This window comes from Mobula birostris, chromosome 2, assembly GCF_030028105.1.
Source record: "Mobula birostris isolate sMobBir1 chromosome 2, sMobBir1.hap1, whole genome shotgun sequence".
Taxonomy (NCBI): Eukaryota; Metazoa; Chordata; class Chondrichthyes; order Myliobatiformes; family Myliobatidae; genus Mobula; species Mobula birostris.
The window spans coordinates 223343209-223366475 of record NC_092371.1 but is presented as its reverse complement, the minus strand read 5'-3'; the positions used below and the strand labels follow the sequence as shown (position 1 = coordinate 223366475).

The following is a 23267-nucleotide window of genomic DNA, read 5'->3' as shown; positions in this document are numbered from 1 at the left end:
ACAGGCTCAATAAGCTGATTAGAAAGGGTTATAGGAGACAAACTGGACACGCTGGAGTCTGTTGGAGAACAAAGGACCCTATGGAAAATACTGGCAATTCCGGACAATGTTTCTCACCCTCTGCATGCCACCTTGGTTGAACAGAGGAACACTTTCAGTAATAGACTAAGACAACTGCACTGTTCCAAAGAGCGCTGTATGAGGTCATTCTTACTCTCAGCCATTGGGCTCTATAATGAGTCAACCTATAGCCAGGGAAGTGACAACTCCCTCCTATTATACTGAGGTAACATTTTGTATTCTTTTCACTTCTTTTCTAATATTTGTATATCTGTGCACTTGTAATGCTACTGTGACACTGTAGTTTCCTTTGGAATTAATGAAGTATCCATCTAAAGTGTAAAAGAGAGGCAAGAGTGGCTATTGGACTGTTGGAAGATGGTGCTGGAAGGTAATAATGGGGGACAAGGAAATGGCAGATGAACTGAATAAGCATTTTGCATTATTCTTCACTAGCTAAGTGCAGTGTCTAAGGCTAGAGAACTCAGCCTCAAAAATGAGGGGCATCCTTTTAGAATGGAGATATGGAGGAATTTCTTTAGCCAAAGAGTGATGAATCTGTGCAATTCTTTGCCACAGGCAGCTGTGCAGGTCAAATCTTAATGTATATCAAAGGATGAGGTTGATTGGTCAGTGCATGAAGGGATACGGTGGGGAAGGCGGGAGATTAGGGCTGAGAGAAAAAATGGATCAGCCATGGTGAAACGGCAGAGCAGACTTGATGGGCCAAATGGCCTCATTTTTCTCCTATATCTTTTGGTCTTATGGAAATGAAGTCATTTTCTCTGTCTATAGTTGCTGCTTGACCTACTAAATACTTCCAACACGCACAACACGCTGGAGGAACTCAGCAGGTCGGGCAGAGACGTTTCAGACCGAGACCCTTTGTCAGGACAGTTTATTATGTTGACTGTTCATTTCCACAGATGCTGCCCAACCCGCTGAGTTCCTCCAGTGTGTTGTGCATGTTGCTTTGACTCCAGCATCTGCAGAGTATTTTGTGTTAATGAAATACTTCTAACATAGAATAGTACAGGCCCTTCTGCCCACAATGTTGTGCCAACCCTTAAACCCTGCCTCCCATATAACCCCCCACCTTAAATTTCTCCATATACCTGTCTAGTAGTCTCTTAAATTTCACTAGTGTATCTGCTTCCACTACTGACTCAGGCAGTGCATTCCACGCACCAACCACTCTCTGAATAAAAAACCCTTCCTCTAATATCCCCTTGAACTTCCCACCCCTTACCTTAAAACCATGCCATCTTGTATTGAGCAGTGGTGCCCTGGGGAAGAGGTGCTGGCTATCTACTCTATCTGTTCCTCTTAATATCTTGTACACCTCTATCATGTCTCCTCTCATCCTCCTTCTCTCCAAAGAGTAAAGCCCTAGCTCCCTTAATCTCTGATCATAATGCATACTCTCTAAACCAGGCAGCATCCTGGTAAATCTCCTCTGTACCCCTTCCAATGCTTCCACATCCGTTTTACAGTGAGGTGACCAGAACTGGACACAGTACTCCAAGTGTGGCCTAACCAGAGTTTTATAGAGCTGCATCATTACATCGTGACTCTTAAACTCTATTCCTCGACTTATGAAAGCTAACACCCCATAAGCTTTCTTAACTACCCTATCCACCTGTGAGGCAACTTTCAGGGATCTGTGGACATGTACCCCCAGATCCCTCTGCTCCTTCACACTACCAAGTATCCTGCCATTTACTTTGTACTCTGCCTTGGAGTTTGTCCTTCCAAAGTGTAGCACCTCACACTTCTCTGGGTTGAACTCCGTCTGCCACTTCTCAGCCCACTTCTGCATCCTATCAATGTCTCTCTGCAATCTTCGACAATCCTCTGCACTATCCACAACACCACCAACCTTTGTGTCATCTACAAACTTGCTAACCCACCCTTCTACTCCCACATCCAGGTTGTTAATAAAAATCACGAAAAGTAGAGGTCCCACAACCGAACCTTGTGGGACACCACTAGTCACAACCCTCCAATCCGAATGTACTCCCTCTACCATGACCCTCTGCTTTCCGCAGGCAAGCCAATTCTGAATCCACCTGGCCAAACCTCCCTGGATCCCATGCCTTCTGACTTTCTGAATAAGCCTACTGTGTGGAACCTTGTCAAATACCTTACTAAAATCCATGTAGATCACATCCACTGCACTACCCTCATCTATATGTCTGGTCACCTCCTCAAAGAACTCTTATCAGGCTTGTTAGACACGATCTGCCCTTCAAAGCCATACTGACTGTCCCTGATCAGACCATGATTCTCTAAGTGTCCATAGATCCTATCTCTAAGAATCTTTTCCAACAGCTTTCCCACCACAGATGTAAGACTTACTGGTCTATAATTACCCGGAATATCCCTACTACCTTTTTTGAACAAGGGGACAACATTTGCCTCCCTCCAATCTTCCAGTACCATTCCTGTGGACAACAAGGACATACAGATCCTAGCCCAGCAACCTCTTCCCTCGCCTCGTGGAGCAGCCTAGGGAATATTCTGTCAGGCCCCGGGGACTTATCCGTCCTAATGTATTTTAACAACTCCAACACCTCCTCTCCCTTAATATCAACATGCTCCAGAACATCAACCTCACTCATATTGTCCTCACCATCATCAAATTCCCTCTCATTGGTGAATACCGAAGAGAAGTATTCATTGAGGACCTCGCTCACTTCCACAGCCTCCAGGCACATCTTCCCACCTTTATTTTTAATCGGTCCTATCTTCACACATGTTATCCGTTTGTTCTTCACATAATTGAAGAATGCCTTGGGGTTTTCCTTTACCCTACCTGCCAAGGCCTTCTCTACTGCCTTTTTAATTTTCATACGTCTGGAGATGCATTCTGGTATTGATAAATATGATTAGAACCCTAAAAGATAGTCCAATTGATTTTCTTTGTGGAAGCATATTTGAATATAAACAGTACATTCTCATTTGGGCTTCTGCAGTGCACCCATCATATCATACAGACAGAAGTCTCAACGTATGAAGTTTGAAGTACTCAAGGCAGTAATCTGCACATGACCATCTGTTTTGAGGTGGTAAATGAACATGCATCTTGTTGCTAGATTTGTACAAAGCTCCTCTACAAAGTAAATTTCATCTGTAAACTACACCTTTTCTTTTGCCATACAAAAAGGAACAAATAGGGTCAAGAATAGTAAAAACAATTGAGGATTTGTTTTGTAGAAACTAAACTATTTGATGTAGAAACCCTTTTAGTACCCAGCTTTAGGGACTTAATTCATATCTAATGTCTTGCGCTTCCATGTGATACAGAAGTTGGTGGTGGTGTGGATAGTGAGGTAGGTTGTTTAAGGCTAAGCAGGATGTAGATGAAAGTTGGGTATTGGCAGATTGAAGTTAATCTGGACAAGTGCAAGGTGATGCATTCTGAAAAATTAAATAGGGGGTAGGACATAAATGGCCATACTGCCATTTGATGGTACATTAGTACCACCCGGGCCTTTGTAAAAGTATCTGCTTGTGACAGTAACGTAGAAAACCTACAGCACAATACAGGCCCTTCGGCCCACAAGGCTGTGCCAAACATGTCCTTACCTTAGAAATTACCTAGGGTTACCCATCGCTCTCTATCTTTCTAAGCTCCATGTTACCAGTCCAGGGGTCTCTTAAAAGACCCTGTTGTATCTGCCTCCACAACCATCGCTGGCAGCCCATTCCACGCACTCACCGGTCTCTGTGTCTTTTTTAAAAAAAAAACAACTTACCCCTGATATCTCCTCTGTACCTACTTCCAAGCACCTTAAAACTGTGCCCTCTCATGCTAGCCATTTCAGCCTGACTATCCACACGATAAATGCCTCTCATCATCTTTTACACCTCTATCAGGTCACCTCTCATCCTCTGTCGCTCCAAGGAAAAAAGGTTGAGTTCACTCAATCCATTCTCATAAGGCATGCTCCCTAATCCAGGCAACATCCTTGTAAATCTCCTCTGTGCCCTTTCTATGCTTTCCACATCCTTCCTGTAGTGAGGCGACCAGAACTGAGCACAGTACTCCAGGTGGGGTCTGACCAGGGTCCTATATAGCTGCAACATTACCCCTTGGCTCTTGAACTCAGTCCCGTCATTGATGAAGGCCAATGCACCGTATGCCTTCTTAATCACAGAGTCAACCTGCGCAGCAGCTTTGAGTGTCCTATGGACTTGGACCCCAAGATCCCTCTGATCTCGACTGGAACTACACATCACTAACTATTCATCTGGGGACTGAGATCCACTTTAGTGAGGCAGCAGCAATGAATAGAAATCAGTAACTTGCTTCCAATTTAGTGAAAGTGCAGGTTTTATCTTGTGACCCTGCCAGAAGTTCTGTATACTCATTAATCCTCTCAAGGCCAAAAGAAAAACTTTGCCCTGAGGTGACCAAAGTGACAGTGGTTGAACACAAATGAGAAGGAGTGTAACATTTATTTTCTGTACCTAAGTCATTCAAGTTCCTGATGCAGGGTAAGGGACATGAGACACTAATGATTAAATATTCCAGATGATCTCAGTAAATACTTGCAAATTGTGATAGCTCAATCTAGGGTTATCCAAATGTGTGCAGTAACTGGCAAGACTTTAATCAGTTTCCAGCTGCATTACAGGAGTTCTTTCATCACTGCAGTGTCTGTTTGGTTCCAGCTAAAGTGTGGCTGTGTCTTGCCTCTCAGCATTCTTCCATTTCACAGGTAGTTTATTTTTCCTCAAAGATGTTATAAAACTAATATATTTAAAAAAAAAATACTTGTTGCTATGAAACCAGCTAGTGCTTTGATCATGCTTCTGGAAAGATAGAGAATTGGTTTTCAGAGGGTGAATAAGTCATGACATTCCTCTTGCATGTTTGGCAGTGATGTGCAAAAATCCATGTCTACAGTTGCACACTAATTGGACATTAGGGAATGGATTACCCCTTTGGTTGACAAAATGTGTCAACAGACTTGTTGGGCGATACAAGTGCAATCTATTGTTCTAAGCAGAAAGAAATCCAAAGAACAAATTAAAAATTAATAACCTCAAGCTCATTTGTCTTGCTCTGTTGTCAGATGTAAAATCCGGTGGGCAGGAAATGTTCAAGTAACACACTCAAAATGCTGGTGGAACGCAGCAGGCCAGGCAGCATCTATAGAAAGAGGTACAGTCGACGTTTCGGGCCGAGACCCTTGGTCTGGCCTGCTGTGTTCCACCAGCATTTTGTGTATTTTGCTTGAATTTCCAGCATCTGCAGATTTTCTTGTGTTTGCGAGGGAATATATAATTTGCCTTATGCAAGAGTGGACAGCAAATTGACTGCCCTTGCAATTGATACTTGTTGCTGAGGCCAGGAAATGAGTAGAGATTTTGAGTAAACTCCTTCCTGTCTCTAGAGGTTTGCATATTTTGCTAGAGAATGGAACAGAGTATTCCCTGTAGTCTTGTGGTGAACTAAAGCCTTAGAATGTGCAACCTTTCAGGTTATTCTCAGGATCACCTTTGGGGCCATGTGTTTTGATGGCTAGGTGCCTGATGACAAGCTGTATCATCTGTGGTGCTGTGTAAGTCTGACTTTGCAATTCTGGCTCTTCATCTACACCAGGAAATGTTCTAAAATCTTGTAGTAGTTTTTAATGAAATTTCTTGGAAGCCCTGAGAAACGATTATGAATGCAAGAATAAAGCTTCAATTCTATCACAATGAAATTGACCCCTTAATTGCATGATTAAATATCAAATAATTTGCCTATTAATGTATTTTTATTCTAGAAGTGCGGCCTTTTACCTGTTGGCGTGTCTTTATCATACTTAAGCTACTAATGAAATACCAACTGAGGATTTACAAGGCATTAAATTTCATCATGGTTACCGACCTGGATTGCATATCTTGGTTAAAAAAAAACGTCAAGTGAGACGAGAGATTCTGATCATTATTATTCAACTTGCATTATTGTACAGAATGAAAAGTTGTTCCCTACACATTAATCTCCTAGATGTGTTTTAAAATCTAGGTTCTGAGGATGAGAACGAGATTCCCGGATGGTATGTTGGCTCCTGAGTGCCGGGGTCCAGGGTATCTCGGATCAAGTCCTCAACATTCTTAAATGGGAGGGTGAGCAGCCAGAGGTCATGGTCCATATAGGTACCAAGGACATAGGTAGGAAGAGTGATGAGGTTCTGCAAAGTGAGTACAGGGAGTTAGTGCTAAGTTAAAAGGCAGGACCTCCAGGGATGTGATCTCAGGATTGCTACTCATGCCACGTGCTAGTGAGGCCAGAAATAGGAAGATCATACAGTTTAACACTGGGCTAAGGAGTTGGTGTAGGAGAGAGGGCTTCAGAATTTTGGATCTTTGGGCTCATTTCTAGGAAAGCTGGGACCTGTACAAGAGAGAGGGTTTGCACTGAATCTGGTGGGGGACTAATATCTGAGTGGGAAGGTTTGCTAGTACTGCACTGGTGGGTGGAGGGGTTAAACTAGAGTTGCAGGGGGATGGGAACCAGAGTGGCCAAAGAGATTGTTGAGTGGTTGTGAAGACAGATGTTGATAAGACCTCAGAAAAAGTTCTGAGCTGTGTATATTTCAATGCAAGAACTACTGGTGTAAAGCCAGATGAGCTCAGGGCATGGATCAACACATGGAATTATGATGGCATGAGAGGGGAACTGGAAAGGGACACTAGCAGGAAGGGTAGCAGAGCAGCATTGGCTGGAGTTTCTCTGCAAAATGAGGGAAGTGCAAGACAGATATATTCCAAAAGAAATTTTCAAATGGAAGAAGGACACTACCTTGGCTGACAAGTGATGTCAGAGCCAAAGTAAAAGCAAAGGAGAAACCAAAGCTAGTGGGAAGATGGAGGATTGGGGAGCTTTTAAAAACTTGCAGAGGGAAATTAAGAAGGTCATTAGGAAGGAAAAACTGAATTATGAAAGGAAGCTGGCAACCTCAGTGGTTGGGAAGATGTTGCAGTCATTTTTTAAGGATGAGGTTTCAAGGTACTTGGAGGCACATGATAAAATAGGCCGTAGTCATCATGGTTTCCTCAAGGGAAAATCTTACCTGACAAATGTCAACTGATTCTGCTTTGTCTATCCTGCTTGTCATTTCTTCAAAGTATTCCAACAAAATTGTCAGGTAAGATTTTCCCTTGCATTTTCTATCTCCTGTTGTAATTTGTACACCACATCCTTGAGGGTCTGTATACAGTTCCCATCAAGGTCTTTTTACCCCATACAGTTCCTTAGCTCTATCCACAATGATTCAGCACCTTTCAACCCTTTGTCACCTCTTTCTAATGATTTGTTTTTATTTCTGTTACCAGCAAAGCAAAGCCGTCCCTCCCCTTTCTTGCCTGTCCTTTCAATACAATAAGCTCCCAGCTATAATCTTCATTCAGCCATGATTCAGTGATGCCTTACAACATCGTACCTGCCAATCTGCAACTGTAATGCAAGTTCATCTATCTTATTCTGTATTCTGCGCACATTCAGATACAACACCTTCAGTCCTGTATTCACCCTTTTCAATTTTGTCGCACAATGCAAACTCAGTGCCTGTGACTTCCCTCTGTTAGGTTATCCCCCTTCTGACAGTATCCGAAGTGATATACCTGCTTTTGAGGGAGATGGCCATAGGGGTACTCCACACTGGCTCCTTAACCCCTTTTCCTCTTCCTGACTGTCACCCAGTTTCCTATGCCCTGCACTTTGGGTGTAACTACCACTCTATATGTCTACCTACTGCCCGCTCACCCTCCCGAATGATCCAGAGTTCATCCAGCTCGATCTCCTTAACGCAGGTTGTTAGAAGTTGGAGGTGGATGCACTTTTGCAGTTCTTGTCATCAGGGACCCTGCCTTCCCACATCCCACAAGAGGAGCATTCCACTATCCTGCCTTGCATCCCTACTGTCCTAGCTGAGCAGATACAAAGAAGAGAGGGGAAAAAATTAACTTAGTCATGAAGGTGAGAAGTTTAAGGAGAACCTGAGGGGAAACTCCTTCACTCAGAGTGTCATGAAAGTGTGGAATGAGCTACCAGCACAAGTGGTGCATGCGAGCTCAATTCCAACATTTAAGAGAAGTTTGGATCGATACATGGATAGTAGGTGTATGGAGGGCTGTGGTGCTGGTGCAGGGCAACGGGAGTAGGCAGTTTAAGTGGTTTCAGCATGGATTAGATTGGCTGAAGGACCTGTTTCTATGCTGTAGTTCTCTGTGACTATGACTGGCATCTTAATGTTCCATGGTTCCATTACAGAATTAGAGGGATTAAGGGGGAGGAATGGCATTACTCGTTAGGGAAAATGTCACGGCAGTGCTCAGTCAGGACAGACTGGAGAACTTGCCTAGTGAGGTTTTATTGGAGGAACTGAGGAATAAGAAGGGAATGACCATGTTAATGGGACTGTATTACAGACCACCCACTGGATTTAGGGGAAAAAATTGTAGAGATATCGCAGACTGTTGCAAGAAACATAATGTTGTGATAGTAGATGATTTTGGCTTTCCACATTTTGACTGGGACTTCCATATTGTAAAAGGACTAGATAGGATAGAGTTTGTCAAATGTGTTCAGGAATGTTTCCTTAATCAGTACAGAGAAGTCCTAATGAGAGACAGTGGAATGCTTGATCTGCTATTAGGGGATGAAATAAGGCAGGTGACAGAGTTTGTGTAGGGGAACACTTTGCATTTAGTTATAACTTCATTAATTTCAAGGTAATTAAGGATAGGGAAAGGTCTGGCCCTTGGGTTGATGCTAAAGGCCAATTTTGATGGTATCAGAAATGATCTGTAAATCTGCATTTACAGATTTTCATATCTGAAGAGAGCTGGAAGATTATTTTAAAATTGATTAATTTTTCATCATTATGTGCTCGTCATTCTTTATTACAATTCAAAGTGGTATATAGAGTTCATATGTCTAAAGACAAGCTCTCTCGTTTCTATGCAGATATTTCCCCTTACTGTGATAGATGTAATAATGGAGTGGCCACACTAATTCATATGTTTTGGACATGTCTGAGCCTTGAAAAATTCTGGAAAGATGTATTTCAAACTTTCTCTGTACTCTTAAATGTTAGTTTTAAGCCCAATCCTTTGACTGCCATGTTTGGTATTGTTGAGGACAGTGCTACAAAACTGAAGCCATCTAATTTGCTGGTATTGGCCTTTATGTCTCTTATGGCCAGGAGGGCGATCTTGCTCAAGTGAAGGGGGCTGCCCCACCCACTCATGCTATCTGATGTTATGTTGTGCCTTGATCTAGAGAAGATTCATTGTTCGATTTCTGATTCTAAACATGATTTTCTAATGTTATGGGGACCCTTTCTGAGTTATTTTCATAATCTTTGAACTGTTATTAAAGTATGGATCTGAGCCATTATTATTATAATACTATATGGTAAGGTTTTTCTTTTTTTTCCTTCTCTTTTCTTTACCAACCAGCTCATTTTGGGAGTGGAGGTAGATTTTTTTTAATAAAATACAATTATCTTATATTATTTAATTTCGTAATCCAATTTTTTTCTACATGATTGATCTGGAATATGGGTTACTGTGATCATATTACTGTGATTTAAATGTAATGCAATTCGTATTACTTATTTGTATCCTTATGAATTTTGTATTTGTATTTATGCAATTTATATAATATTAATAAAAATATTGAAAGAGAAATGATCTGGCAAGTGTGAACTGAGACAGGCTGTTTTCTGGCAAAACTGTACTCAGTAGTTGGGAGGCCTTCAAAAATGCAATTTTGAGAGTATGAAATTTGCATGTGCCTTCCAGAATAAAAGGCAAGGATAACTGGTTTAGGGAACCTTTGTTTTCGAGCAATATTGAAGCCCTGGCTAAGAAAATAAAAAGGAGGTCCAAAGCAGGATCAGTGGGTAGGGACAAATGAGATACTTGAGGAGTATAAGAAATACTAGAGAATACTTAAGAAATCAGGAGGGCTGAAGGAGAGCATGAGATTGCTCTAACAAACAAGACGAAGGAGAGTCCTAAGGGATTGTACAGATATGTTAAGAGCAAAAGGATTGTAAGGGATGAAATCAGCCCTCTGGAAGATCAGAATGGTAATCTATGTATGGAGACAAAAGAGATGGGGGAGATCTTACGTAGATTTTTTTTTGCATCAGTATTTACTTAGGAGATGGACACAGAATCTATTGAAGTGATGCTAACCAGCAGCGAATTCATGGACACTATGCAGATTACAGAGGAGGAAGTGTTTGCTGTCTTGAGGCTCTGGGGATTTGTCTCCCCTAACTTGCCTAACAATCTGTTCCCTTGGGATTCCATGGGAGGCAAGTGCAGGAGTTGAAGGGGTCCTAGCTGAGATGTTTAAATCATCCTTGGTGTCAGTGAGATTCCGGCGAATTAGAGGATAGCTAATGTTGTTCTGCTGTTTAAGAAAGGCTCTTAAATAGACCAGGAAATCATAGGCCTGTGAACCTGACATCGTTAGTGGGAAAGTTATTGGTAGGTATTCTAAGGGTCTGGATACAAGATTATAAGACATAGGAGCAGAATTAGGCCCTTTGGCCCATCGACCCAATATATGAGTATTGAGATAGACTTTGACTGATTAGGGATAGTCAGCATGGCTTTATGCATGATAGGTCATATCTAACTATTCTTATTGAGTTTTTCAAGAAGTTTCCAGGAAAGCTGAAGGCAAGTTTACATGGACTTCAACGAGTTATTCAACAAGATCCTGTGTGGTTTGTCAAGAAGATTCAGTTGCATGGCAACTGATTAAAAAAAGACTGAAAGAGTTCAAAGAAAATTTACAAGGATGTTGCTGGGTCTGGAGGGCCTGAGTTATAAGGAAAGATTAAATAAGTTAGGACTTTATTCTGTAGAATATAGAAGACTGAGGGGATATTCAGGTTTTTTCCACTGAGGGTGGGTGAGACTACAATTAGAGGTCATGAGTTACTGGTGAAAGGTAAAACGTTGAGGTAGTAAATTGGATTAGACATTGGCTTTGCAGGAAAAGCCAGTGTGTGACAGTGGATGATTGTCTCTCTGACTAGAGGCCTGTGACTACTGGAGTGCCACAGGGATCGGTACTATGTCTGTTGTTGTCTGTTATCTGTATCAACGATCTGAATGATAATGTGTTCAAATGGATAAGCAAATTTGCAGATGACACCAAGATTGGGGATGGAGTGTACAGTGAGGAAGACTATCAAGACTTGCAGTGGTATCTAGACCAGATGGAATAATGGGCTGAAAAATGGCAGATGGATTTTAATGCAGACAAGTGTTGCATTGTGGGAGGACCAATCTGGGTAGGCCTTACACAGTGAACGGTAGGGCACTGAGGAGTGTGGTAGAACAAAGGGATCTGGAATACAGGTCCATAATTCATTGAAAGTGGTGTCACAGGTAGAAAGGGTCATAAAGAAAGCTGCTGGCACCACTGGCCCTCATAGATTAAAGTACTGCGTACAGGAGTTCAGGTGAAATATTCAAGTTGTGTAAGGTGTAAGTGAAGCCTAATTTGGAGTATTGTGTGCAGTTTTGATCACCTATCTACAGAAAAGATGTAAATAAGATTGAAAGAGTTCAAAGAAAATTTATAAGGATGTTGTTGGGTCTGGAGGACCTGAGTTGTAAGGAAAGATCAAATACAGTAGCTTTGGACTTTATTTCCTAGAACGTAGAAGATTGAGGGGAGATTTGATAGAGGTATACAAAATTATGAGGGATTTAGATAGGATAAATGCAAGCAGGGTTTACTGTGGGTGGGTGAGACAGCAACTAGAGGTGAGAATCAGAATCAGGTTTATTATCACCGGCATGTGACATGAAACTTGTTAATTTAGCAGCAGCAGTTCAATGCAATACATAATCTAGAAGAAAGAAAAAATATAGTAATAACAAATCAATCAATTATAGTCTACGTATATTGAATATATTAAAAATCATGCAAAAAACAGAAATAATATATATTAAAAAATTTGAGGTAGTGTTCAAAGATTCAATGTCCATTTAGGAATTGGATGGCAGAGGGGAAGAAGCTGTTCCTGAATCGCTGAGTGTGTGCCTCCTACCTGATGGTAACAGTGAGAAAAGGGATGCCCTGGGTGCTGGATAATGGACGCTGCCTTTCTGAGATACCGCTCCCTAAAGAAGTCCTGGGTACTTTGTAGGCTAGTGCCCAAGATGGAGCTGACTAGATTTACAACCTTCTGCAGCTTCTTTCGGTCCTGTGCAGTAGCCCGTCCATACCAGACAGTGATGCAGCCTGTCAGAATGCTTTCCACGGTACAACTATGGAAGTTTTTAAGTGTTGACATGCCAAATCTCTTCAAACTCCTAATAAAGTATAGCTGCTGCCTTGCCTTTTTTATAACTACATTGATATGTTGGGACCAGGTTAGATGCTCAAAGATATTGACTCCCAGGAACTGGAAGCTGCTGACTCTCTCCACTTTTGATCCCTCCGGGGATTGGTATGTGTTCCTTCGTCTTACCCTCCTGAAGTCAACAATCAGCTCTTTCGTTTTACTGATGTTGAGTGCCAGGTTGTTGCTGTGGCACCACTCCACTAGTTGGTATATCTCACTCCTGTACGCCCTCTTATCACCACCTGAGATTCTACCAACAATGGTTGTATCATCAGCAAATTTATAGATGGTATTTGAGCTATGCCCAGCCACACAGTTGATGGTGAAAATCAAATGTTTAAAGGGAACATGAGGGGATACTTCTTAACTCACAGGGTGGTGAGAGTGTGGAATGAGCTGGCAATGTAAGTGGTGGATGTGATTTGAGTTTCAACGTTTAAGAGAAGTTTGGTCAGGTGCATGGATAGTAGGGGTGTGGAGGTCGATGGGAGTCGGCAGTTTAAATGGTTCGGCATGGACTAGATGGGCCAAAGGGCTTGTTTCTGTGTTATAGTTTCCTATGACTCGATGACTCTAGTTAAATATTAACTCTAAGTAAGCCTGTTGATATATGAAGGTTCAGTTTTTTTTGTCGATAGTAATTGAACTAAATTTCATGTGCTGAGGTTTTCTATGACTCTAAGTAGAATCCAAACTCCCCCATCTGTTATTTATATTTTAATTGCATATGACCATTGCCACGTCATGAGTAGGAGCTCCTTACTCGATGTCATCCTGCAGGGAGACGGACACTCAGTGGCCACTTTTTTAGTTTCAGGAGATACCTAATAAAGTGTGCAATGAGTGCATGTTCATGGTTTCTGTTGCTGTCGCCCATCCACTTCAAGCTTTAACTTGTACATTCACAGATGCCCTTCTGCACACCACAATTGTGATGCATGGTTATTTGAATTACTGTTGCCTTCCTGTCAGCTTGAACTGGTCTGGCCATCCTCCTCTGACCTTTTTCATTAACAAGGGATTTTTGCCCTCAGAACTGCTGCTCATTGGATATTTTTGTCTTTGTTTCTCGCACCATTCTCTATAAATCTTACAGACTATTTTGCATGAAAGTCCCAAGAGATCAGCAGTTTCTGAGAGGCCCATCTCACCCCGTCTAACACCAACAATCACTCCACAGTTAAAGGCACTTCGATCACATGTCATCTTCATTCTGATGTTTGGGCTGAACAACAACTGAACCTTTTGACCATGTCTGCATGATTTCCTGCCTTGTGGTGCTGCCACATGATTAGCTGATTAGATATTTGCATTAACAAGGTGTAAGGTACGCACTAAGAGTATTTTCCTTAAATATTTAACCGTTAAATGATAGGTTCATTTTAATTGCTATAAACAACCAGTGAAAAATGAAATCAGTTCAGTCCCAGATTACTTTTCCCTTGGACATCACAGTACATTGTTCATTCGTGTGTGGAGTGTTAAATTCAGTATATACTTACATTTATTCTGGATTAGAGTGAGATAGAGCTCAGATAGAGCAGATGCTTCCTGCCGTACGTATTGTTGGTCATGGATTAACAGATTGTTGGTTTATAGAGCATTTTATGATGTGCTACATTTCTATTCTCAGATGGGCCATGGGGGAGAAGTGCAAAGAAAGGGCTTGGTATTTGTCAGAGGGAAGGAGAAGCTGGAGAATGAGTATATTTTCTCAGCTGCAGCTGTTCTTTGACATCATGAGGAAATCAAACAGCAGGCCTTCCCAGTTTACTGGTGTATTGGCCCTGAAGATAAAGAAAATATGAAATGCAGAGAAGATGTTTTAAAAGAAAATAATTTTTCTTGTCCGTTTTTACGGGAAGTAATCTACATAAATGAGGTAGTGGAATTTAATAAATAGTCATAATAATGGAACATCAGACCTACAGCATTACAATTTGTTTCTGATATGGTAAGGAACAAATTTCAGGGCTATGATTTGTAAACTGCTTCATGCATGTGTCGATTGCAGACTATAATTTACAAGAAATTAAGGTTGATTTGTTAATACAAATTTATAAGTATTGCAGTAAATGATGATAAAAGGTTTGTTGCCTAGAGATCATTGTCTTAAATTACAGAGCTATACATGATTAGTCACTAGTATTATTATATGCAACACTGAACCTATTTCATTGTTTTCCTTTGTCTTCAGCAAATTGATGGAGAAGCATTTCTACTACTGACTCAGACTGATATTGTGAAAATAATGAGCATTAAATTAGGACCAGCTCTGAAAATCTACAATTCGATCCTTATGTTTAAAACTGCAGAGGAAAATGGACAGAATGAGCTTTGAAACAACTGGAGGTACAGCATCACAGCTGTAGATCATCTGTTTCTCAATTAAAACTCATCTTTAATTCAAAGCACAAGAACTCGATACTAGAATGGACTTCCAAAACAATACTACTGGAATTACTGTTGACTTGGCAGACTCGATCGGAGTGCTTGCACGTTCAGCAGTTCTAAAAATTGAGCTCATCTCCCATTCATTTCCTCAGGACTTAATTATGCAAATACCCGCCCAAGTAATTGACCTTTATATTGTATATTTAAATATGGCTGAAGGGTTTTTTTCAAGAACTGGACATTTAATGTATCAGACACTAAAATGGATTAGTTGTTAATTTTTTCCTCTTTTTGTTTTCAGTGGAATGGTTTGGTTTTGTTGGTTGTGTATAGAATTGTTTGATAAATTGCAGTGATATCTGGTAATGTAACATTTCATTTTCCAAAATAATGAAATGTACATAAGGATATATATTTTCAAACTTTAGCATAGTTGGATTTAATTTAACTATTTGATTGTATGCATCTTAATTTAATATCCAAAAGTAAGCAGGAAGCTTTTATTGAGACACAGAATTGGCCTTCTCACTTTTTGTTAAAATGTTCTTTGGTTTATTGAGTATTGTGTTAATGCTTGATACAATAACCATTTATGTAAATCACATAAATTAAAGGATGAATGAACTGCAGGTAAAGTCAAACTTTGTGACAAACTTGCATTAAAAAACTGAGACAGGTCCTCTGCACATTGGACACTTACTGGACTAGAGCATCAGAAGGAAAAGTTAGCATACGCAGAGCAACATATTAATAATTTTCTGGTTGTTCATGAAAGTGACTAGAGAATTGGGATTGCTATCCCAATATTCCTCGTAAATTTCCCTCTTAGTTAAACAATGTAATTGATTCTACATATTCAACCAACAGGAACCATGCATTCCATATCCTGACAATCCTTTGTGAAGTTATCAATCCTGGATTTGTTTTTAAATGTGTTTTCTTTTTCAGATCAAAAGTAACTAACCTTGTTGTAATGTAAATTAAATTATAGTCATGAATTGAATATGTTGTGCAATAATAGTTTTGATTTGAACTAGACTGGTTGTTAATAATGGGAGGTTTGCTGCTGAACTTTGCAATACAAGAACAAATTATTGTTATTTAGTGTCTTTCACAAGGCACTTCATAGGGATATTGCCCTATTACAGTAACTCCAAGTCACAAGATATTCAGGCAGGTTGCCAAAGCTAGTAATTTTTCAGAAGCTTCTTCAAAGGAAAAGTGATGAGGCAGGGTGGGCTAGTGCGTGAATTCCAGAGCTTATGTGCTGTTGAAGACACCATTACCAATTAAATTTTCAAATGATTGAGAGGGTTGTAGAGCAGGAGGAGATTAGAGGGATGTGTAAGCCAGGATGAGATTTTTCTTAAATGGAGACAATGTGTAACTAGAAGCAAGCATGTGTCCACAAGCGCAGAATTTGAAGTGTGCACAGAATTTGTATAGATGGTAGCATATGGGCAGCAGAATTTTCCGTATTCTGAAGTTTATACAGATCACAACAAGAGGTTAGCCAGGACCACACTAAAACCTAGAGGCGATAAAAGGTTAATTGATCCATGGGAAGGGGAGCAGAGTTGTGTAATCTCATAGAGGTGGACATGGGTGTTGTTAATGGTGACATGCACATGGTTAAGTGTGGTACCAAGATGCAAACAGTCTGGTTCTGTTTCAGATAGATACCAGAGATTTAGGTGCAAACAAGTGAGAAAGAAATTGAGTTTGCAGTAGTCACCAGCTATAATGCCTTTAGTCTTCATGATATTTAGCTAGAGATTTTCCCTTTATATGGTGCTACATATATGACAAGAATTTGTTCAAATAATTTGAAGAGGCGTTGGGTGTCATAGGGCTACATATTTGGGTTTTGCTTTTGAACCGCAAGAGACTGCAGATGCTGGAAATCTGAAATTTTAAAGAAAAGGGGAAATGGTAGAAATGCTTAGCAGGCGGCGCAGTATAGTTGGAGAGAGATACAAACTTAAGATTTCATGTTGATGATCTCCTTTCTGGTGAAAATTCATTAACCTAAAGCATTAATTCTGTTTCTTGATCAATAGATGCTGCCTGACCTGTTGAGTATTTCCAGCATTTTCTGCTTTCAGTTACAGAAGATTTTATAAATCACTTCAAAGCAGAAACAGTACTGTTTCAATTGCATCTTACTACTCTTTTATAAAAATCATATTCTTGTTCTTTTTGGTCTGAAAAGTTTTTTAAAAAGCCCATTTGATCAAGTATAAAGCCACTTCTGTTTCTTTGAGATTAAGATTGACAGTCCACTCATCCTGATACAGATACTCCATTATTCTTTGAAGCCTAAAGATTTGCTGTGAGAAATAATCAATGCAAAAAAAAAAATTGGCGACATTAGCTATCTCAATTGGTACCATTTAAGGCCTTTGCACTACAGCACAGTAGGTTTTAATGGCAGATAAATTACCTCAGAGCAGATTTCATTCATATTATCCTTTATCTTATGTGGGAAACTGTGTGCTATCCTTTTACTGAAACAAATAAATAATATTTGAATGTTAAAACGATTGTGTGTCTGATTGTACATTGGAAATGTTTTAAAACATGCTTTATACCCTGAATTTCCCAAAATTGTCAGAAAATTTGCACTTTTTAGGACAAATTTTTGGATGTTCATTAACATGAAGATACTGCTCCAGATTGCACAGATGAGTAGAAGCAGTGGTTATTGAGTACCATTAGCTGAAGGAGCAAATATGTTTTAAAACAAATATCCCTTTGCAATGCTTTCTACTTCCACAGTGGCAGATCCCAGTCAGTTCAGATTGGCAACATCTCCACACTTACCATCAGCACAGGTGTACCACAGGGCTGTGTGCTTAGCCCCCTGCTCTACTCACTTTATAACTATGATTGTGTGGTTAAGTACAGCTCCATTGCTGTATTTGAGTTTGATGACAACACTTGCTGGGTGAATCAAAGGTGGTGGCGAATTGGCATATAGGAGGGAGATAGAAAATCTGGTTGGGTGTTGTCACAACAATAACAACCTTACGTTCAACATCAAAAACCAAAAAGCTGATTCTTGACTACAGGAGGAAGAAGCCAGAAGTCCATGAGCCAGTCCTCATTAAGGCTACAGAGAAGGAGAGGGTCGATAGCTTTAAATTCCATGGTGTTAATGCTTCAAATGATCTTTTCTGGGATCAGCACCTATATGTCAATGCAAAGAAGGCACACCAGCACCACTACTTTCTTAGAAGTTTGTGTAGATTTGGCATGTCATTTTAGACTTTGACAAATTTCTATTGATACACAGTGGAGAGCGTCCTGCCTCATTGCATCACAGCCTGGTGTAGAAACGCCAATGACTCGGAATGGAAAAAGCTACATAAAGTGATAGATACAGTCCAGTCCATCACAGGCAATCTCTCCCCTCCACTGAGTATATTTACGTGGAGCACTGCCACAGGAAAGCATTATCAAAGACTCTATGCACTTACCACTCTGTGCAAAAAGCTTACCTCTGACTTCCCATTACACTTTACTCCAATTGCCTTAAAAATATGTCCTCTAGTATTAACCATTGCCACCCTGGGGATAAATAAAGCACTGGCTGTCCACTCTGTGCCTCTTATTGTATACATCTCTAACAAGTCCCTTCTCATCCTCCTTTGCTCCAAAGAGCAAAACCCTAGCTTGCTTAACCTAAACTCATAAGACATTGTCTCCAATCCAGGCAGCATCTTGGTAAATCTCTCTAACCCTTCCATATACTCTCTATAATGAGGCAACAAGAACTGGACACAATACTGTATACCAAATATGGTTAACCAGAGTTTTATAGAGTTACAACATTATCTCAAGGCTCTTGAACTCAATCCCCTGACTAACAAGGACAAGCACACCACTCTCCTCCTTAACCACCCTATCTACTTGCGCAGCAACTTTGAGGGATCTGTGGACTTGGAGACGAGCCCTCTGTTCCTCCACACTAAGAAGAACCTTGCCATTTCACTTTGTACTCCGGCTTCAAGTTTGACCTTTCAAGCAAATCACTTCACACTTTTCCAAATTGAACTCCATCTGTCACTTCTCAGCCCAGACTTGCTTCCTGTTAATGTCCCATTGTAACCTGTGACAGCCTTCTACACTATCCTTACCACCACCATGTCATCTACAGATTTTCTAGCCTGCCCTTCCACTTCCTCAGGTATTTCATTTATAAAAATCACAAAGAGCAGTGGTCCCACAATGCATCTCTGTGTAACGCTACCAGTCACAGATTCCAGGCAGAATGCACTCCAACTACTGCTACTCTTTGCTTCTGTGGGAAAGCAACCTCTATCTACGTAATCAAATTTCCCTGGATTCCATGAAAGTATATGAATATCCACACTCAACCATTCTAGTCCCCAGCTGGCCTTCCTCATTCTATTCTCCATCAAGCTGAGTTCATCCAAAATGCTCTTGCTTTAGTACTATCACATTTGCCCATTGCCCTATGCCTGCTGAATGAGATTTACAGGAAGATGTTTCCTGCTCGGCATTGCTGCCTGCCTCACCTCCAACCGTGCCCTTATGTCAGCTACAGGGTCATCAGCCGGGGACCACCACTCATTGTTGTTTCACTCTCTTAGCCCTGATACATCTCCTGGTGGCAAAGCAGTGACAGGGATATCTCCATGCCTCCCCCTGCAAACTCCATTGAGGTTCGTTGGTCCCCCAGTTTCTGTCCTTCCTCCTCAGCCACAGCCAAAAGCTGCCCTCTTCTGCCTCTTTGGCCAACTCTCTAGTAGCCCCCCTGAGCCTTGCTCCAGTCATTACCATGTCACAGAATAACCTTGCCGTCAATGCGCCGACAAAGCCCCAGCACCCTACCTCCACAGGGTCCTCCAGCCAGCTTCCTTACACTCAGCTGACAGTCTGAGTACTTCAGTATGGAACATCAAACTCTACAGTACATTACAGGCCTTTCGGCCCACAGTGTTGTGCTAACCTAGTCTAGAAACTACCTAGAATTGCCCTACTGCATAGCCCTCTCTTTTTCTAAGCTCCATGGACCTATCTATGAGTCTCATAAAAGACCCTATTGTGTCCGCCTCCTCCGCTGTCGCTGGCAGTGCATTCCGCGCACCCAACACTCTCTGTGTAAAAACCTTACCATTGACACCCTCCTTGTACCTACTTCCAAGCACCTTAAAACTATGCCCCCCCCCCCCCCACCGTGTTAGCGTTTCAGCCCTGGGAAAGAGCCTCTGACTATCCACACAATCAATGCCTCTCATCATCTTATACAATTCTATCAGGTCACCTCTCATCCTCCATTGCCCCAAAGAGAAAAGATCAAGTTCACTCAACCTATTCTCATAAGGCATGCTCTCCAAACCAGGCAACACCATTGTAAATCTCCCCCATACACTCTCTATAGTATCCAAAGTATCTTTATTGATCTCAATTTTAAAACTTACATTCATGTTTTCAAAGCCCTCTCTGGTCTCGCCCAATTCTAGCTCATAACTTCTCAAACAAAATAACCTGGTAAAATATTGGTGTGAAGAGCATCTTTATTTTTGACCATTTTATCACTGGCAACTGCGTTTAGTTGTCAAGGCACCAAACTTGTGAAATTTCCTTTTTAAACCTGTCTCCTTATCACTCCCTGCTTTAAGGAAGGTTTCCTTAAAATCCACCTCTTCGACTCTGTTTTTCATCATCTGCCCAATTTTCCCTCAAAAGAAATAAAGTTTTACTCTTTGAATCCATACAAGTTATTGTTGGTTGACCCATGATGTTAAATTTATGATTCAACTATCAGCCAATTCAGGGTAAGGACGCTATTGATAAAATCACTGGATAATTCACAGAGTATTTCTGAGTTGGAAGAAAAGGGAATATATAGGTTGATCCTTAAGTTTTCAAAAAAAGTTTGTAACAATTTAGGATTTGGGAGCATTGATTTTATAAGCAAGCAAGCCATCAGCGCAGGAATTGAGTGGACGGAGTGGTCCCGACCCTCCAAGCAGACCATTGCCTTTGTCAGAGCTGGGGAGCAGCCAATACCTGTCAAAAGAACATCTGCAGGCATTCTGACCTCTGCAAGGGACTGACAGCTGTTGGTGGACCTCGAACGGCAGCTGAAGTTCCCCAGCCATATCACAGCCACCACCCTGCAACCAGACATTGTCCTAGTGTCTGAGTCTACTAAGCAAGTGGTGCTGCTGGAGCTGACAGTCCCATGGGAAGATAGCTTGGAGGAGGCCTTTGAAAGGAAGCTCTCCAAGTATGCAGGACTGGTCAGCAACTGTCAGCAGGCTGGATGGAGAGCGAGGTGTCTCCCAGTGGAGGTTGGTTGTAGGGGATTCGCAGCCCGTTCCTTAGTTTGAGCCTTCAGCAATTTGGGCATCGAGGGAGAGAGGAAGAGGAGAGCCATCCGCAGTACCACCGATGCGGCAGAGAGGGCCTCAGGATGGCTGTGGCTCAAAAGAGGGGAGCCATGGAGTCATAAGTAGCTAGCCATCTGGACACAAGTCGATGTCTGATCAGCCCCGGCTGGGTCACCTGGAGGAGGTTGTATGATGTTGAAAGACCCGAAACACCCAATGATTCCAGAAACATCACTGAAGATGCATCAGTAGATGTATGTACACAGGATTTGGGAGCATTGATTTTATAAGCAGGCAATGAAAGCAGTTTAATAGTCTGAAGCCATAATGCATACAAGACACACCTCATGACTTCAGCAACATCCTACTGAATACAGCAATTCAAAATCATGCAGCCACCAATTATCAATAGTTTCCTAAGGTTACTGCTACTGGTAGCCTGGCATTAATGACTGCTTTCTAAAATAAGTGTCATTAACTCATCTTCATATTGATCTTTCTCATGGTAATTACCAAATATAATGCATCTTCCTTCAAAGTCCAAACAAAAGAGGCTAATGGTTTTGACCCAGTATGCATGGATACAGTCATCACCATGGAAACATGCCCTTCAGCCCAATTTGTCCATGCTGACAAAATGCCCATCCGAGCTAGTCCCATTTGCCAGGGTTTGTCCATAACCTTCTAAACCTTTTCAGTCCATGTACGTGCCGTAAAAGTTGCTTTTTTGCCTGCTTAATCACTTCCTCTGGCAGCCAATTCCACATACTTTCTATGTAAAAAGTTTGCCCTTCAGGTCCCTCTTACCTTAAACTTGTTCCCTCTAGTTCTTTCCTATGCTCCAAGGACAAAAGTCCTGGTCTGTCCAACTGCTCCCTACATCTCAGCCCCATAAGTAGGGGACATGTTCAGCACAGCTTTGTGGGCCGAATGGCCTGTATTGTGCTGTAGGTTTTCTATGTTTCTATAGGTCTTGGCAACATCCATGTAAGTCAGTTTAATAACATCTTTCCTATAGCAGGCTGACCAAAAATATACACAATATTTAAATAGTTGGATAGACATATTGCCAAAAATGGATTTCACCAAAATCAGTATCATCTCTGACCTCAACGGCTGCCAGTTGTTTCAACTATAAACCCCACATTTCCTGACAATGAGAGAGCACTACAGAGGGGTAAGTCATGAATGAATTGCAGTCACAAAGAATGGTCACAGGATGAGTATAATAACTGAATACAATTCAAAGTAAATGCTTCATCCTCATTCTGTTCAACTGGGTGACGAGTATGGAGATAAGATCTTCTTGCTTCCAAGTCAATAATCATTCCTCTTAACTTTTGCGTCAGCCACCATAGAGGGTGTATTTCTCCTTGGTCGGTTAACTCCTTGTGAACCATCACACGTGTGCATCACAGATATTAAGACCTTAAGATATAGGAGCAGAATTAGGCCATTTGGCCCATCCAGTTTGCTCCGCTATTTCATCATGGCTGATCTATTTCCCTCTCAGCCCAAATCTCCTGCCTTCCCCCTGCCCTGACCAATCTAGAATCTATCAATTTCTGCCTTAAATATACAGAATGACTTGGCCTCCACAGCTGCCTGTAGCAACGAATTCCTCAGATTCACCACTCTCTGGCTAAAGGAATTCCTCCTCATCTCCATTCTAAAAGGGTGCACCTCAAATCTGAGGCTGTGTCCTCTGGTATTAGACACTCCCACCATAGGAAACATCCTCCTCACATCCTCTCTATCAAGGCCTATAACCATTCGATAGGTTTCAATTAGGTCACCCCTCATTCTTCTGAATTCCAGTGAATACAGACCCAGAGCCATCAAATTCTCTTCATATGAAAAGTTGTTTAATCCTAGAATCACTTTCCCTATTTCCTCAAAACAACCTGCCCCTCCACCTATTCTCATGCCATCTGCAAACTTTGCAACAAAGCCATCAATTCCGTCATCCAAATCATTGACATATTTTTATTGCTGGTTGCTTGCTGCCACTTCCCCGTGGGAGGGGGGAGCTGGGGAGGACTTTGGGGTTCTTACGTTTATCTGTCGTTCATTCTTT

At 41.4% G+C, this 23267-nt stretch overlaps 1 protein-coding gene across 3 annotated transcripts in view; it reads left to right on the top strand.

Annotated features, from left to right (window-relative positions):
* l3mbtl3 (L3MBTL histone methyl-lysine binding protein 3) overlaps positions 1-17337 on the top strand; it is a 152857-nt gene extending 135520 nt beyond the window's left edge. For all 3 annotated transcript variants that reach the window (XM_072251539.1, XM_072251538.1, XM_072251537.1), the window contains one exon: positions 14632-17337. In XM_072251539.1, coding sequence (XP_072107640.1) covers positions 14632-14775 — 144 coding nt within the window. In that variant the 3' untranslated portion in view covers positions 14776-17337. The remainder of the gene's footprint in view (positions 1-14631) is intronic.
* The last annotated feature ends 5930 nt before the right edge of the window (positions 17338-23267 follow it).